The following is a 16,362-nucleotide window of genomic DNA, read 5'->3' as shown; positions in this document are numbered from 1 at the left end:
TTCATTTTATACACCATCTGTTAACCTCAGTCACTGAGGAGATTTGGATCTTTGGTCTCCTTAACTGCTTCGGGGGGAAAGGCTGCAATGAATTCAGCGACGTTAGAGTTTTAACCAAGTTAACCCACTCTTTTCTGAGTGCGTAAAAGTTAAACTGGAATATACATGAAGCATTAACGTGAAGATTGACAATGAACTATGCTGAAGAAACAATCGTAAAGTTTCAAAAAAGGCCTGCGTGTAGTACTCTATGATAATGTGTTAAACAAAATAAAAAAACATACATTTGGGATATTATAAGAAAAATAACAGAAAAAACAAATGGGGGAGAGTCAAATATATAAATTGTGTAAAATACAAAAACAACACGGAGCAATATTTAAATCATGCCTCATGGGCCCATAGATAGATTATATTCTCATTTCAAAACGTATTTCTCCTTGACAAGAAAAAAATAACTTACAAAAAGCCTAGGGGGGTGCAGGAAGGTTGAGAATAACATTTAGAGTCTGGAGAGTGAAGTCCCACAGCATAGACGATCCCGACTGAGCTCTTCAAACCCATGGTAAACGGACACTATTTATTTCAGGTCCAACAGTTGAAGTTTTGATCACTTTATTTTCTTACTTCCCGGAGGAAGTCAAAGTTGATGGTAATGGTAAAAATCTAATTACCATTATGTCCCAGAGAGGAGCTGGGAAAGCATAGGCCTCTTGACCCAAAAAGTCTGTGATATGCCTATCTTGTCCTCTTCTGTCCATGTAGGAGAGCTTAGCCATACCCTGGATATTTTCAAAGACTCCATCATAGACTGAGAAACACGGCCATTCTAAAGCTAGCCGACATGAATATTATGGCTTTCTGTCTTATTTATAACACATTTGGCCATAAGAGTTTGGGGAAACATATTTCCAGACAAATACGCCACCGGAATACGAGAAAGCTAAATATACTTTTGAACGCCTTTGAGGACATGGCGTTTCATAAAGCCATATTTCAACTTTCTTGGACCGCTGTGGAGTTTGATTTAGCTGTGGACAACACTGCCCAGAATCACAAAGTGAATACAAAGGATCAATTATGGATGATTGACAGAGATAGGCAGCCATTTCCGCACCACAAATGACAAAGTTTAAAACACTCTCTCCCTCGCTTTAATAAAGCATCTCTGGCAAACTGGGCTGGCACCTCTGTCTCCCCAAACTCACTGCAGAAACATCCGTCAGCACAGTGCTGACTTGTTATTACATGTCCCATAACCTTTCAGCCTGAGGAGACACTTCACATCCAAAAGACTAAGAGATCTTCAATGACTGCTAACCTGGCTGCAATAAGCCATCATCCACTCAACAGTGTTTTAGTGGGTTTACATGTCATCAGTTAAGTCATTATAGTGGCGTAAATAAATAATAATAAATAAATAATATTTTAACTTAGGTTACATGTAACTAAAAGGTTTCAATGTCAGCATTTCTATTCTAATGAGAACAGGTTGGTTATTAAGTAACATACAATAACTGTGATTATACCTGTAGTAATTATATTGATGGTAGCTGGGCAGTAGATCGGCCTACTTTTTATGAAGGTTTGTCAATAGGCCCCAGCTGTTGGGAATATAGCTGCTCTTTTAGAAAGCGGATGGCCTCTAAAATCGAAAGCGGAGAATACAGTATTTATAATTTTCGACCTGCCTCTTTTCCAAACGTCAAGAAACCTCCTAGAGTTTTCAGAAGCCGGCTTCTGGGATTCAACCAAGACCTTCGACAAAGCCGTTATTGCAGAGAAATGTACACCACGGCTTCTCTAACAAACAAACAGCTACCAACATCAACATTTCGTGGAGGTCGTTTTTGTTTCGAAAGTGTGAATTTTCTGAAAACCCATCTCCCACAGTCAGTCACTTGGTGGATGTTTAATTCATTTCTCAGTCAGTCATTTTGTTCTCTTCCGACTGGAGACTGATGAGGTGCCTCCTATAAAGAAGCATCCCCACTTCAAAGCTACTATTAAGCCCATTACCGGAGCTATGTGTTACCTCCAGAGCACGTGGCTACAGGCATTAAGCCGGGGTAAAGCTGGCGAGACCGATAGACACAGACGCCCTGGCAGTAGCTGTGAGATCACTACAATGCTCCATCTTGACTCTCCAGGCCTGACCTAGAAGAGGAGAAAACTCCTAGCGTCAGCAGCAATCCACGGCTGCCTGCACACAAAGGCCCCCAAATTGCCCAAGAGAAAATGTTAGTCATGCTATGAAGATTTTCCCACATAATGAAAAGTTGGAGCCAAGTTCAATTTTGGTCTAAATCTGTCTGGGGGATCTGAGTCGAGCAAGTCGAGCAAATTCAATATGAAAGTCACTGCTGGGATTTGAAGGGAGTCAGACTGTAATATTAAAGGCTTAGCACGAGGAACTCCAAAGCCGGGCTTTTGAATGTGTGAAGCAGTGTGTTCCCTGTGTAGAACCTAAGAACCCTCTTACTTCCTTTTATTAGGAAGGTATTGGTGGAGCATCAGGACAGGTAGTGGTACGTAGCTCAGAGGGGGTGAGCTCTAACCCTGCCAGAGGACAATTACCCCCACGTAGTGAACTTAGAAGTGGGAAGCGGAGCAAGCAAAATATAAATGTACATGACAAAAGCCTGTCGAGTTTGTGCATGAGTGGGTGTGAAAAAAAACGTTCAGAAATACGTCTTTGCTTTCTGAATTCCTTCTGCTGCCAGCCCTGTGGCACTTCTCTCACACTGCAACACCAGAGAAGAAGAAAAAAATATATATATTTTTTTGTAATCGGTGAAAAAACAAAAACAACTGCCATTAGATACACCACCACACATTAACTCTCCATACATACATTGGAAAAAAAGAGACCATGATTATCTGTGAGTTGGCATCTTGCTTCAAGTTGGCGGATTAAAAGTTAATGAAACAACTTATTGGAGAGTGGCGAGAGACGGAGTCGTGATAAGTCTAAATGAAGGAGTGAATGTCCAAACTAAAGAATAAAAAGGGGAAGGAACATGAGATTAAGAATAGGTCAGGCAATAATTATTTTCCAAAAGAGGTGGGTTGGGGAGGGGGAGAGAGAAAAGGGCAGCTTGAGGAAGCCATGAGCCTGGAGATGGAAGGGGCCTGCGGGGAATGTTGGGGGGCTGCTTACGTCACAGAGCAACACAGGTCTCTCAGGGAAAAAGACTAACTCTATTAAAGAGCTTGAAGATTGTCACTTCTGCTGAGTTAAGTAGAGGTAATTGGAGGGGGGGGGGGGGGGGGGGGGGGGGGGGGGGGGCTTGGCTGTCCACAAACAGCAGTGGTTTAATGAATTTCTAAGTCCCACTTATTGGTCTTTGGTTTCTTGTTTGAATAGCATAGCAACTTTCTTAATCATTCTTAAAACACACAGCCGAAAGAAAACAAAGCATCCAAAGTGTTTTTGGACAGCCGCGTTTAGCATTCATGATCTATCGTGGTGGTTAGGGGTCATTTTGTACTGGTCAAATAATTATGCTGTATTGATCTTTCTCCCTGTGTTATTATCACACGCTGCAATATACATTTCTCACACGGTCTCTGAAAATACAGGTAACTGCCAAACTAAAGGAACCACCAACATAAATGATGTTAATAGGGCATTGAGCCAGAACAGCTTTTTGCACGTTGGCATAGATGTGTCTGGAACTCTATTGTAGGAACGCGACGCCATTCCTCCATGAGAAATTCCATCGTTTGGTGTTTTGTTGATTGTGGTGGAAAACTCTCTCAGGCGCCATTCCAGAATCTCCTATAAGTGTTCAATTTGGTTGAGATCTGTTTACAGACGGCCATGGCATATGGTTTACATAGTTTTCATGCTCATCAAACCCTGCAGTGACCATTCGATCCCTGTTGGTGGGGTCATCCAATGGGGGCATAGCCATGGTGGCCAAAATAATGGCCTGTCCAGCATTTTTATACATGATGGGATTTTAATTGCTTAATTAACTCAGGAACCACCCATGTAGAAGCACCTGCTTTCAATATACTTTGTATCCCTCATTTACTCAAGTGTTTCCATCCTTTTTGGCAGTTAGCTGTATGTTACACTGGGCTGAGAGATCAGCAAGTGTGGAGAGAGTTGAGCTGCATTCTACACTTGATCAAAATGGGTACACAGATAAAACACTATAGTGCCCTGTGTTCAACTACATCTCCAAAAGTAGATATCAGCCATTTGTATAAGAGTACCTTAATAAATATAGAATACAGCTACCACAGAATTACAATCTGATAGATACGGAATATATATTTACTAACGCTATCATTTACGCCAAAGGAATTTAAAATGAATTCATTGGAACATATTTGTTGTTCAAACACAGGCATACAGTTTGACTACCATGGTAAATGAGAGAGGAAGAAGTGAATAACTGGAGAACTTGTGAGTAATGAGCCCATGGCAAAACTGCAGGGTGATTTGCATTTTCTCTGCAAGCAATGTTCCTCCCTATACTGAAGAACTCACAACAAGTTAGAGCAACAGAAATAGCCAGAGCTGGTGGTCAGGTCACTAAGCTGGTGGTCAGGTCATTGAAAGCAACAACTTTGAGCAGCCACATAACGTTTTGGCAGTGTAATATTCAAGGTGGTAACTTTGTATGTGTCAACTATTTTTGCCATTCTAGCCTGGCCAGAAAGTACTTTTGACGTAGGATATTTCATCCAAGATAATGGGCGTCTACTTTTGTTTAAGTTAAATTAATTATTAAACTACCATGAAAGAGCACTTGCAATGAAGCCTGTCCTTACGTAGTCCACAGGTGGTAGGTACTGGAATTCAAAAATACAGTGCATTACGCAGCTGTGTTTCGCATGGCTGTTCGCAGCACACCGACTATGGCAGAGAAAAGGTTACATTAACATAGTGCAATCAGAACACAGGCCGGCAAGTTTGATTTCCTGTGTGTTGTGATCCGTGACAATTAAGTGCATTCATATTAATTGTGAGTAACCTTCGCTATGCTCCAAGAGGCCAACATGTCCCCTCTATCTCCTCCTCCGCTCCCTTCGCTTTCAGTAAAACAATGAGAGGCCTGAAGAGGAGCAGCGGGGTGGGCTTCCAACAGCGCTGTGCTTCTCCCAGCCCCCCCATCTCACCCCAGGGTGCCTTTCTCCTGGCTAAGCTTGGCCTTCCGTGGGCGTCCAAGACGCTGCCGCAGAGCGCCGCTCCCTCCCTCTGTGGTCACGAGTTCAGCGGTTTGAAAACATCCAGAGGGCGAACCTGGCCTCCCTCGGTCCCCTTGGCACTAACTGGCCTTTTGCCGTGTGAGGAGGAGTGGTGTGATTTTCATAGCTAGCGGTGCTGAACTTTACAGCTCGGCAAGGTGCAAAGGGAGCGTTATGTGGGTTTTTCAAACAGAAATGATTTACGCCAATTTCCCCCTGATTAATGAGCAGGCAGACAGTAGGTAAACAGCACAAAGGCAGGTCTGGGAACAGTTTTTCTGTTATCAGATAAAGCCAAACAATACAAATGTGTCTTTAGCTTAATGAAAGCAAGAACTTGGGAGGTTACCTTAAGGCGGAGTATTTATCCATCATTGGTGGGATTTTTTCAAAGGAAGAGAAAAACAAAGTTTTGCTGTTTACCTTGTTTTTCCAACTGTGGTTTCTAGCTACACGGTTACTCAGCCACAGAGAGAAAGATGGGCGGGGGAATTTTCAGCAGAAATCTATTAATCGCTTTGGAGTGCAGAGCACGTTGTGTTGTTCTGTGGGTGTGCATGATCTTTCCAGTGAGACCACACCAAAGCCTAGTCGTTTTCCAAGCTGTTAGGATGCCAGGATATTGCCTCCGCTGTATCTCCCAGAACAAATAAATGGCCCTCTGGGGCTACTGCCGGGCCATCTCCGAAGATTGGGGGTCGGTCATAAAAGAAGATCTGCCACTCATCTGATAATCACTTTATATGCACCATTCATTGATTCGCATTAAAAAACATCTCTTCGACAGTGGGGCTTGGTGAATAATTGAGAGTGTTCGTCTGTCATTGAGGGTTCCTCCGGGCTGTTGGGACCAAATTAAATTTGAACATCCCTATCTACAAGAACGGAAGATGAGAACTTTGTGGGTGGAAAAAGGCTCCCACAACGCAGTTGCCGTGGCCTAATTATGGTTGAGTGACGGGCCCATCAAAGCTTGCTAGAAACGGGCACAGGACTGAGAGAAAAAGAGAATTATCTTAACATGAACTATTATCAAAACAGATTAAAAATAGGGGGCTGTGGGCAGCGAATGCCACTCTTGGTGATGGGGGAAACGGAGAGATATTAAAGACACTCGTTGATCTTATGGTGAGGGCCGCCATGCTTATTAAGGTCTCAGAGACAGGGAATGGCTGGCTTTCTGATGTGGAAAAGAGGGACTTCCTATCTATTAGAACCTAATGGATAGAGTGGTGATGGAATGACAGGCTATGGGCTTCCACTCTATGCTTGTTTTAAATGGGCAATGCTATGGGCTATTCTTGTTCAACCAAGCCCATCGCTCTGTGTGAATCAGAGCCTAAGAGATCTCCTGACATAGATCCAATTAGCAATGGAAGGTATCCAGCAGATGCCAACTTCTTCTGTGTTCACACAGGCAGCCCAATTATGATATTTTTAACCCCTAATTGGTGTTTTGACCAATCACATCAGCTCTTTTCACATCAGATCTTTTCAGAGATTGGTCTGATTGGTCAATAGACCAATTAGTGGACCAATTAGACCAATTAGTGGAAATAATATCAGGATTGGGCTGCCTGTGTGAACGCAGCAATAGATGAAGCAAATGAGGTGTGCATAAACTTTTTGTCAGAACTGTACTGAGAATTGAGTGAACGTCAGTAGACGTTCCCCCATGAGGAGGGTAGAACATAACTAGAGGAACAGGTTGGCCAGAATGGAGGTTCATTTAAGGGCCTTAAGTTCCACCTAAGAATCAAGAGGCTTAAGTCAGTAAGAGTAAGGACCATACCTGACAGGGTTACTGGTGAGAGAGACACGAAGGGACTCCAGACAGATGAGCAGCTTGTCCTCACTGATGCCAGAGCGCAGCTCGTGGACATATTCCTGTGATGATAGTGTACACTCATGCTTGCTGTTCCTTAGTCCTCCCTGCAGAGAAAACACACAGAAGAGATTAATTATTATAGTACGGAAACTGTAGTCTTATTACTCTGTTGAACATTGATCAGAAAATAGTTGCCAATCCTAACACAGGGAAACATACCAAAGGTATCACAAATACTAGATCAACAGAAAGAAAACAAGTCTTAAATAGAAAAACCCATAACTTTTATTTTTGCCACTGATCTTGATAACTGCATCACAAAACATAAAGCCTTTAGCTGGGGGTGTTGTAGGTGCCATTTAGGATGGATTTATGGATTTAGGATCTTATCCAGCGGAAACACAGATGATCGCTTGTGGCAGGAGGAAGGGTTCATGGCCATGGGATCCTCAGGTATCACACCTCCTCACCAGCACACATCAGGAGTAACATATCAAAGCACTGTGGATTCCAGCAGGTGACAATGACTACTAGTACATTCTAAAAAAAAGAAACGTCCCTTTTTCAGGACCCTGTATTTCAAAGATATTTCGTAAAAATCCAAATAACTTCACAGATCTTCATTGTAAAGGGTTTAAACACTGTTTCCCATGCTTGTTCAATGAACCATAAACAATTAATGAACATGCACCTGTGGAACGGTCGTTAAGACACTAACAGCTTACAGACGGTAGGCAATTAAGGCCACAGTTATGAAAACTTAGGACACTAAAGAGGCCTTTCTACTGACTCTGAAAAACACCAAAAGAAAGATGCCCAGGGTCCCTACTCGTCTGCGTGAACGTGCCTTAGGCATGCTGCAATGAGGCATGAGGACTGCAGATGTGGCCAGGGCAATAAATTGCAATGTCCGTACTGTGAGACGCCTAAGACGGAGCTACAGGGAGACAGGACGGACAGCCGATCGTCCTTACAGTGGCAGACCACGTGTAACAACACCTGCATAGGATCGGTACATCCGAACATCACACCTGCGGGACAGGTACAGGATTGCAACAACAACTGCCCGAGTTACACCAGGAACGCACAATCCCTCCATCAGTGCTCAGACTGTCCACAATAGGCTGAGAGAGGCTGGACTGAGGGCTTGTAGGCCTGTTGTTAGGCAAGTCCTCACCAGATCACCGGCAACTATGTTGCCTATGGGCACAAACCCACCGTCGCTGGACAACACAGGACTGGCAAAACGTGCTCTTCACTGACGAGTTGCGGTTTTGTCTCATCCGGGGGTGATGTTCGGATTCGCGTTTATCGTCAAAGGAATGAGCGTTACACCGAGGCCTGTACTCTGGAGCGGGAACGATTTGGAGGTGGATGGTCCGTTATGGTCTGGGGCGGTGTGTCACAGCATCATCGGACTGAGCTTGTTGTCATTGCAGGCAATCTCAACACTGTGCGTTACAGGGAAGACATCCTCCTCCCTCATGTGGTACCCTTCCCCCATCCTGACATGACCCTCCAGCATGCCAATGCCACCAGCCATACTGCTCGTTCTGTGCCTGATTTCCTGCAAGACAGGAATGTCAGTGTTCTACCATGGCCAGGAAGAGCCCGGATCTCAATCCCATTGAGCACGTCTGGGACCTGTTGGATCGGAGGGTGAGGGCTAGGGCCATTCCCCCCAGAAATGTCCGGAAATTTGCAGGTGCCTTGGTGGGAGAGTGGGGTAACATCTCACAGCAAAAATGGGCAAATCTGGTGCAGTCCATGAGGAGGAGATGCACTGCAGTACTTAATGCAGCTGGTGGCCACACCAGATACTGAGTGTTACTTTCGATTTTGATCCCCCCTTTGTTCAGGGACACATTATTCCATTTCTGTTAGTCACATGTCTGTGGAAATTGTTCAGTTTATGTCTCAGTTGTTGAATCTTGTTATGTTCATACAAATATGTACACGTTAAGTTTGCTGAAAATAAACGCAGTTGACAGTGAGAGGACGCTTCTTTTTTTTATGAGTTTAGATACTGCTTGTGTCCACCCACGCTCAACTCCCATGTTAAACTCGCCTTTATCAAATACAGGAAACAGGCAAAGTAAATTAGCAATTGTTTTGCAACAACACGAGTTAGACATTTTCTTTGTGGATCACAGTGATTTGATCCAAAATTGACATGCTAAACAGGGTAATGTCATTGACAATCTCCCAGTGGTGCTACCATGAAGAGGAGCCAAAACTTTGCCTTCCTTCGCCGTATTCAGATTGAGGGATAGGGAACGGGGATAGGGAACGGGAATAGGGAACGGGGATAGGGAACGGGGATAGGGAACGGGGATAGGGAACGGGAATAGGGAACGGGGATAGGGAACGGGGATAGGGAACGGGGATAGAGAACGGGGATAGAGATGCTCCGGATGTGTTCTAACTTCCCTCAATCAGCTAAGGCTGAACTGACACAGAGGTCTATCCCACAGGGAGCTGCCAACCCTCCCGACTAACATGCATGCTGATCACTAGCGGCCATGCTTCCTCTAAATGGATTCCTGTGTAGAACTTTAAAAGAGAGGCTAGCACATGTTGCACAGACCCTCCCTGCAGCTGGCAAAGACAAACAGACACTGTTTCATCTCGCATGAACATACCGCTACACAATACTGGTGGTTTGATTGGGTTTCACTGTTGTAGAGCTACTGTGAAATAGCTGATGAGTCGATGCCTCATACCTAAAACAACATGTCTGTGGTCAAAGATGACTGCGGGAAGGGGCGCAGCCAGGACTGGTGACTGAATTGTGTATGGGTAAACAAAAAACGAATCACTGAGTCTATCATGTATATTACAGGGCCTGTCCAAACAGTCCCCCTTCTCTTTCGGTAAACAAGCCAAGACTGGTTAAGTCATGACTTTCCCCCATCTGTTCAGATCAATTTGTTTTACCTGCCTAGAAGACTGAATAGCTCGGTATACACTCCCACCAGTATCTAAACCCAAGAAGACTGAATAGCACGGTATTCACTCCCACCAGTATCTAAACCCAAGACGACTGAATAGCACGGTATTCACTCCCACCAGTATCTAAACCCAAGACGACTGAATAGCACGGTATTCACTCCCACCAGTATCTAAACCCAAGACGACTGAATAGCACGGTATTCACTCCCACCAGTATCTAAACCCAAGACGACTGAATAGCACGGTATACACTCCCACCAGTATCTAAATCTAGGACAAAGAGCCAAGACAAATAAATAGTGAGTTCTGTCAATCCATTCTCTGTTCTTGTACTCCCTGACATTTGTCATGTGAAAAATTCTGCAATGAAAAAAACGAAAATACATTGAATTCCAATCTTGTAAATCACCTTGTCAGATTACCTGACAGAAGGTGGTATTGTAGATGGTATTCTTTCAGATAGACATTGTTTTATTCGTCACAACCTGAGAAAAACAAAACTGCCAGCCAAAGTTGGGACAAAAACAAGGAATATGTTTTTATTTTTATTTATTTTGTATTTAACCTTTATTTAACTAGGCAAGTACGTTAAGAACAAATTCTTATGTACAATGACAGCCTACTCCGGCCAAAACCCGACGACGCTGGGCCAATTGTGCGCCACCCAGTGGGACTCCCAATCACGGCCAGAAGTGATACAGCCTGGATTCGAACCAGGTACTATAGTGACGCCTCTTGCACTGAGATGCAGTGTCTTAGATTGCTGCGTCACTCGGGAGCTCAAAAGGTGGCATATCAACCTAACCCAGTTACAGGTAGAACTGAATCAATGGAGGTGGAGGAGGTGGAAACAGGGTGAAGAAACAGTATCAGAAATGTCTCGATTGCAGTTGAATGATCTTGAATCTGTTCATCTCAGGACTTTGGCGGTTCCACACCAAGCATGTTGCACTAATAGGCAGTTTGGGGATAATAAGCGGCTTCTTTCATCTGGAGGGAAGAGAGGTCTGGTAGCCGTCTCCCGCGTGGCAGAATCAAAGAGAAAGAATCTGTCTGGTCTATGTGAGAGGAAGGAAGGACATCAGCGAGCTAATGACATTGTAGAGAAAAAACATCTAAGCTCATGGGGTGATTCTTGTTATAGTGAAAGGATACGTTTGGTCAGTATTGCACAACACACACACACACACACATACATATATATAATTATATACATATATATCTATATATCTATATCTATATCTATATCTATATCTATATATATATATATATATATATATATATATATATATATCTATATATTGCATGTTACGATATGTTGAATGGGCAAGACAAAAGTTTTAAGTGCCTTTGAACGGGGTATGGTAGTAGGTGCCAGGCGAACCGGTGTGAGTGTGTAAAGAACTGCAACGCTGCTGGGTTTTTCATACTCAACAGTTTCCCGTGTGTATCAAGAATGGTCTACCACCCAAACCACATCCAGCCAACTTGATTCAACAGTGGGAACCATTGGAGTCAACAGGGGCCAGCATCCCTGTGGAGTGGAACGCTTTCAACACCTTGTAGAGTCCATGCCCAGATTAATTGAGATTGTTCTGAGGGCAAAACTCAATATTAGGAAGGTGGTCCGAATGTTTTGTACACTCAGTGTATATATAAAACAACATCACACAAAAAGTAGCATAGCTATGAATAATTGAAAGGTTAAAGAAACCCTGCTTCTATGAATCCATGTACAGTATGTAATCGATCATATCCTCCAGATCGTAATATGCAATCTATCATCATCCAATATTGTCCAATAGTGTGATTAGATGTCTGAATTGTTTTGTTGCATCACTTACAACATGACTTCCTCCACAGACATTCTACCTGACTTAAACACTACCACCCTCGCTGGGAAGTTAGCAGAGCTGATTAAATAAAAGGAAAGATTTTACGCAAGCTCAAATTATCTGCACTTACATGTACATTATTCATCCTGTAAAATCTAATTCCCTGTCTTCTCTTCCTTTCTCTATTTTACCGATCCTACTCTCTCTCTCTTTCTTCTCACACCACCTCTCTGCCTCGCTTGAATTCTTATTGATCTCTGCACTCAATTCATCTTTGTCCTCTTGCTGTTCTGGAAATGTGGAGGGCACTGACATGACTGGCTGTGCGCTTACCTGACTGACTAATAGACGTTATCAGGCCACTTGGAAAGGTAATCAGCCTCCTCATTACTCTGGATTGGAATAACCCCAAAGTGCTCTCTCTTTCTGGGACCTCTTCCCATGACATTTGGCCCTCTATCTCTCCCATGCTAAGGTCTTTCTAGACCTTTTTTAATTGATAGCAAGTTCCCATTTAGAACTGAATAAATCTTCACATCTGTACTCAACGCTCAGTTTACAACTGTATTTCTTTACCTGTAACCTCTCCCTTTCTCCAATACACCTGGACCTCTGCTCAAAGCAAACCCAAAGTGTTTGTATGTTTCACACAAGTTACAGACGCATAAATACCCCAAGACATGCTAACCTCTCACCATTACAATAACAGGGGAGGTTAGCATTATTGGGGGGGTATGATATTTGTCACTCATCATTATTCAAGATTCATTCAGGACTATCCATAATCATGGTAGCATCCATATTAATGTAGAAGTGTTTAGACACATGTTCTATTCTTATTTACAATAAAAAGTAACTCTAAAATGACACAAAACATTATTTACCATTAATTTCTATGGGCACAAAATAATCTGAAACAAGACCAAAACAAACAGCAAATACATCCAACAAGTTTGTAGAGTCACAAGCTTGATGTACTGTAATCATTGCGTGCTATGAATATGGGACCAAAAACTAAACTTTTGACTACTTTGATACACATAAGTAAATTCGTCCCAATAATGTTGGTTCACTGTATGTACAGTGTGGTGTTCCTCAGGGCAGTAGCCTTAGGCCGTTACGCTTCTCTATTTTTACAAATGATTTGCCACTGGTCTTACAAGAAGTTAGAATGACTATGTATGTGGATAATTCCACACTCTATATATGTCACCATCCAAAGCCAGTGAGCGCACTGAAATTCTAAATAAGAAGTTACAGTCAGTATCAAAAAAGCTGATTAACTTTTTATGGCTGCAGGGGCAGTATTGAGTAGCTCTGATAAAAGGTGCCCATTTCAAACGGCCTCGTACTCAATTCTTGCTCGTACAATATGCATATTATTATTACTATTGGATAGAAAACACTCTCTAGTTTCTAAAACCGTTTGAATTATATCTGTGAGTCAAACAGAACTCATTTGGCACAAACTTCCTGACCAGGAAGTGGAAAGTCTGAAATCGAGGCTCTGTTCTACTTCCTGCCTATAAATGGGCATGATACGTATTAGTATACATGCACTTCATAGACCTTCCCCTGGATGTCAAGAGGCGGTGAGAGAAGAAATTGAGTGTTTATCTTGGTCTGAAGTGGAATACAAGCTCTTTGTATGACGTGTCCCCCATTTCCGGTTTTCTGGAGAGCGCGAGGAGGTACCTGGATTTGCCTTCTGTTTAGCTCCCGTTATAGGCGACTACTATCTCCGGCTTTGATTTTATTTGATACATGTGACCATATCATTGTAAAGTATGTTTTTTCAATATAGTTTAATCAGATTATTGAAAATTTTTCGGGAGTTTTGTCGTGTTCCGTTCTCTGACTTTGTTGACGATGGAGAGATTCGTGCCACTTGGCTAGTGTGCTTGCTAAATCGAGAGGGAAAGTGGCCGTTCTAAATCCAAACAACGATTGTTCCCGACAAAGGACCCCTTGTCCAACATTCTGATGAAAGATCAGCAAAAGTAAGAAACATTTTATGATGCTATTTCATATATCTGTCGTACATGTGAATTAGTCGTCGGCGCCCAACTTTTGGGTACTCTAGCTATACCGAAGCTGGATGTCGTAATGAAGTTATTTTTTAGAATTCTAACACTGCGATTTCATTAAGAACTAATGGATCTATCATTTCCTATACAACATTTTTTAGTTATGTTTATGAATAGCTATTTGGTCAGAATATGTGTGTCAGAAAAAGTGTCAGAAAAATATCCGGACGTTGTGGGAAATAGTAGCTACGTTAGCACAATGTGTAACCACTGATTTCAGCTCTAAATATGCACATTTTCGAACAAAACATAAGTGTATGTATAACCTGATGTTATAGGACTGTCATCTGATGAAGAATATCAAGGTTAGTCAAAAATTATATATCTTTTACTGGTTTGTCACGATCGCTAACTTTTACTGCTGGGGAAGGGCTTGTGTTTCTGGCTATTGTGGTAAGCTAATATAACGCTATATTGTGTTATCGCTGTAAAACACTTAATAAATCGGAAATATTGGCTGGAATCACAAGATGCCTGTCTTTCATTTGCTGTACACTATGTATTTTTCAGAAATGTTTTATGATGAGTAATTAGGTATTTGACGTTGGTGTCTGTAATTATTCTGTCTGCTTTCGGTGCAATTTCTGATTGTAGCTGCAATGTAAACTATGATTTATACCTGAAATATGCACATTTTTCGAACAAAACATAGATTTATTGAATAACATGTTATAAGACTGTCATCTGATGAAGTTGTTTGTTGGTTAGTTTGGTTGGTTCTTGGTTAGTTAGGTTGGCTTTGTGCATGCTACCTGTGCTGTGAAAAATTTCTGTCCTTTTTTGTATTTGGTGGTGAGCTAACATAAATATACGTGGTGTTTTCGCTGTAAAACATTTTAAAAATCGGACATGTTGGCTGGATTCACAAGATGTGTACCTTTCATATGCTGTATTGGACTTGTTAATGTGTGAAAGTTAAATATTAAAAAAAATATCTTTTGAATTTCGCGCCCTGCACTTGAGCTGGCTGTTGTCATATTGTGGGCGGCCTCGGGCTTGCAGCCATAAGAAGTTAACTTCTTGCCACTAGGGGGGTGCCATTTCGACATAGCACAAATTCGTATCCAAATTAAACTGCCTCGTACTCAATTCTTGCTCGTACAATATGCATGTTATTATTACTATTGGATAGAAAACACTCTCTAGTTTCTAAAACCGTTTGAATTATGTCTGTGGGTGAAACAGAACTCTTTCTGCAGCGAAATCCATGACAGGAACTGCGAAGGTCTGAAAACGAGGCTCTGTTCTCAGATCAGTTTAAAGCTCTGTATGTATCCTATGGGTCGACATGAACTGCACCCGCCTTCCCCTGGATGTCAGTAACCAATGAGAAGTGGAATGGAGTTTCTACGTAGTTCTCAGAGCTTATAAAAGGCCAAGGAACGAGGGGAGCTCTCTTTTCGACGTTCGTCATTGCGCAAAGCAGGACCTCAGGATGGCATTTTGAAACGCTCAGTTATCGACCTTAGATATATCCGTCTGTAATTTAATTCGATATAGGTGTTAGAAACATCATAACGAAGTTATTTTAAACCGAGTTATATCAGTTTATGCGAGTATATTGCTATTTTCGGAATTTCCTTAGTATTGCGTTTTGAGGATTTGGGCATGTTGTGGCCACATAGCTATTGTTAGCTGCTAATTCCGAAGTTGAAGACGACGTTTTACAACCAAGCAACGATTCTTTTGGACAAAGGACCCCTTGCCCAAGATTCTGATGGAAGCTCGTCCAAAAGTAAGAGCTATTTATGATGTTATTCCGTATTTATGTGGAAAAATGTAAACGGATTTGTCCGCCATTATTGCGGCACTAGTCTGGCTGTAACGCACACTGTATGTCTAGTAACGTTACTTTTAAAAATCTAACTCAGCGGTTGCATTAATAACTAATGCATCTTTCATTTGATGTCCAACCTGTATTTTTTCGTCAAGTTTACGATTATTTATTGATTAGATTAGGTGCCTTTCCAAGATGGCGCCGGCCAGAATGCATGACCTGTTGCCACTGATCACATTGTATAACCACGATTTGTGCTGCTAAATATGCACATTTTCGAACAAAACCTATATGGATTGTGTAATATGATGTTACAGGACTGTCATCTGAAGAATTCTGAGAAGGTTAGTGAAAAATTAATTTATTTTGGTGGTGAATACGTTATCGCTATGTTTGGCTGGAATCAATGCTGTTGTCTGGTTTGCTATTGTGGTAAGCTAATATAACGATATATTGTGTTTTCGCTGTAAAACACTTAGAAAATCTGAAATATTGTCTTGATTCACAAGATCTGTGTCTTTCATTTGCTGTACGCTGTGTATTTTTCAGAAATGTTTTATGATGAGTATTTAGGTAATTCACGTTGGTCTCTGTAGTTATTCTAGTTGTTTTGGTGAGAGTTGTGATGGTGGCTGCAATGGTAAACTATGATTTATACCTGAAATATGCACATTTTTCTAA

The 16,362-nt window shown here is 42.1% G+C and overlaps 1 protein-coding gene across 5 annotated transcripts in view; it reads right to left on the bottom strand.

The window, feature by feature from the left end:
- diaph2 (diaphanous-related formin 2) overlaps positions 1–16,362 on the bottom strand; it is a 700,846-nt gene that overhangs the window by 524,222 nt on the left and 160,262 nt on the right. For all 5 annotated transcript variants that reach the window (XM_038993651.1, XM_038993650.1, XM_038993653.1 and 2 more), the window contains exon 6: positions 6,995–7,134. In XM_038993651.1, coding sequence (XP_038849579.1) covers positions 6,995–7,134 — 140 coding nt within the window. The remainder of the gene's footprint in view (positions 1–6,994; positions 7,135–16,362) is intronic.

The sequence above is a fragment of the Salvelinus namaycush genome, chromosome 5 (assembly GCF_016432855.1).
Source record: "Salvelinus namaycush isolate Seneca chromosome 5, SaNama_1.0, whole genome shotgun sequence".
NCBI classification, from domain to species: Eukaryota; Metazoa; Chordata; class Actinopteri; order Salmoniformes; family Salmonidae; genus Salvelinus; species Salvelinus namaycush.
Note: the sequence above shows the minus strand (reverse complement) of the source record. Positions and strands in the feature narration are given on the sequence as shown.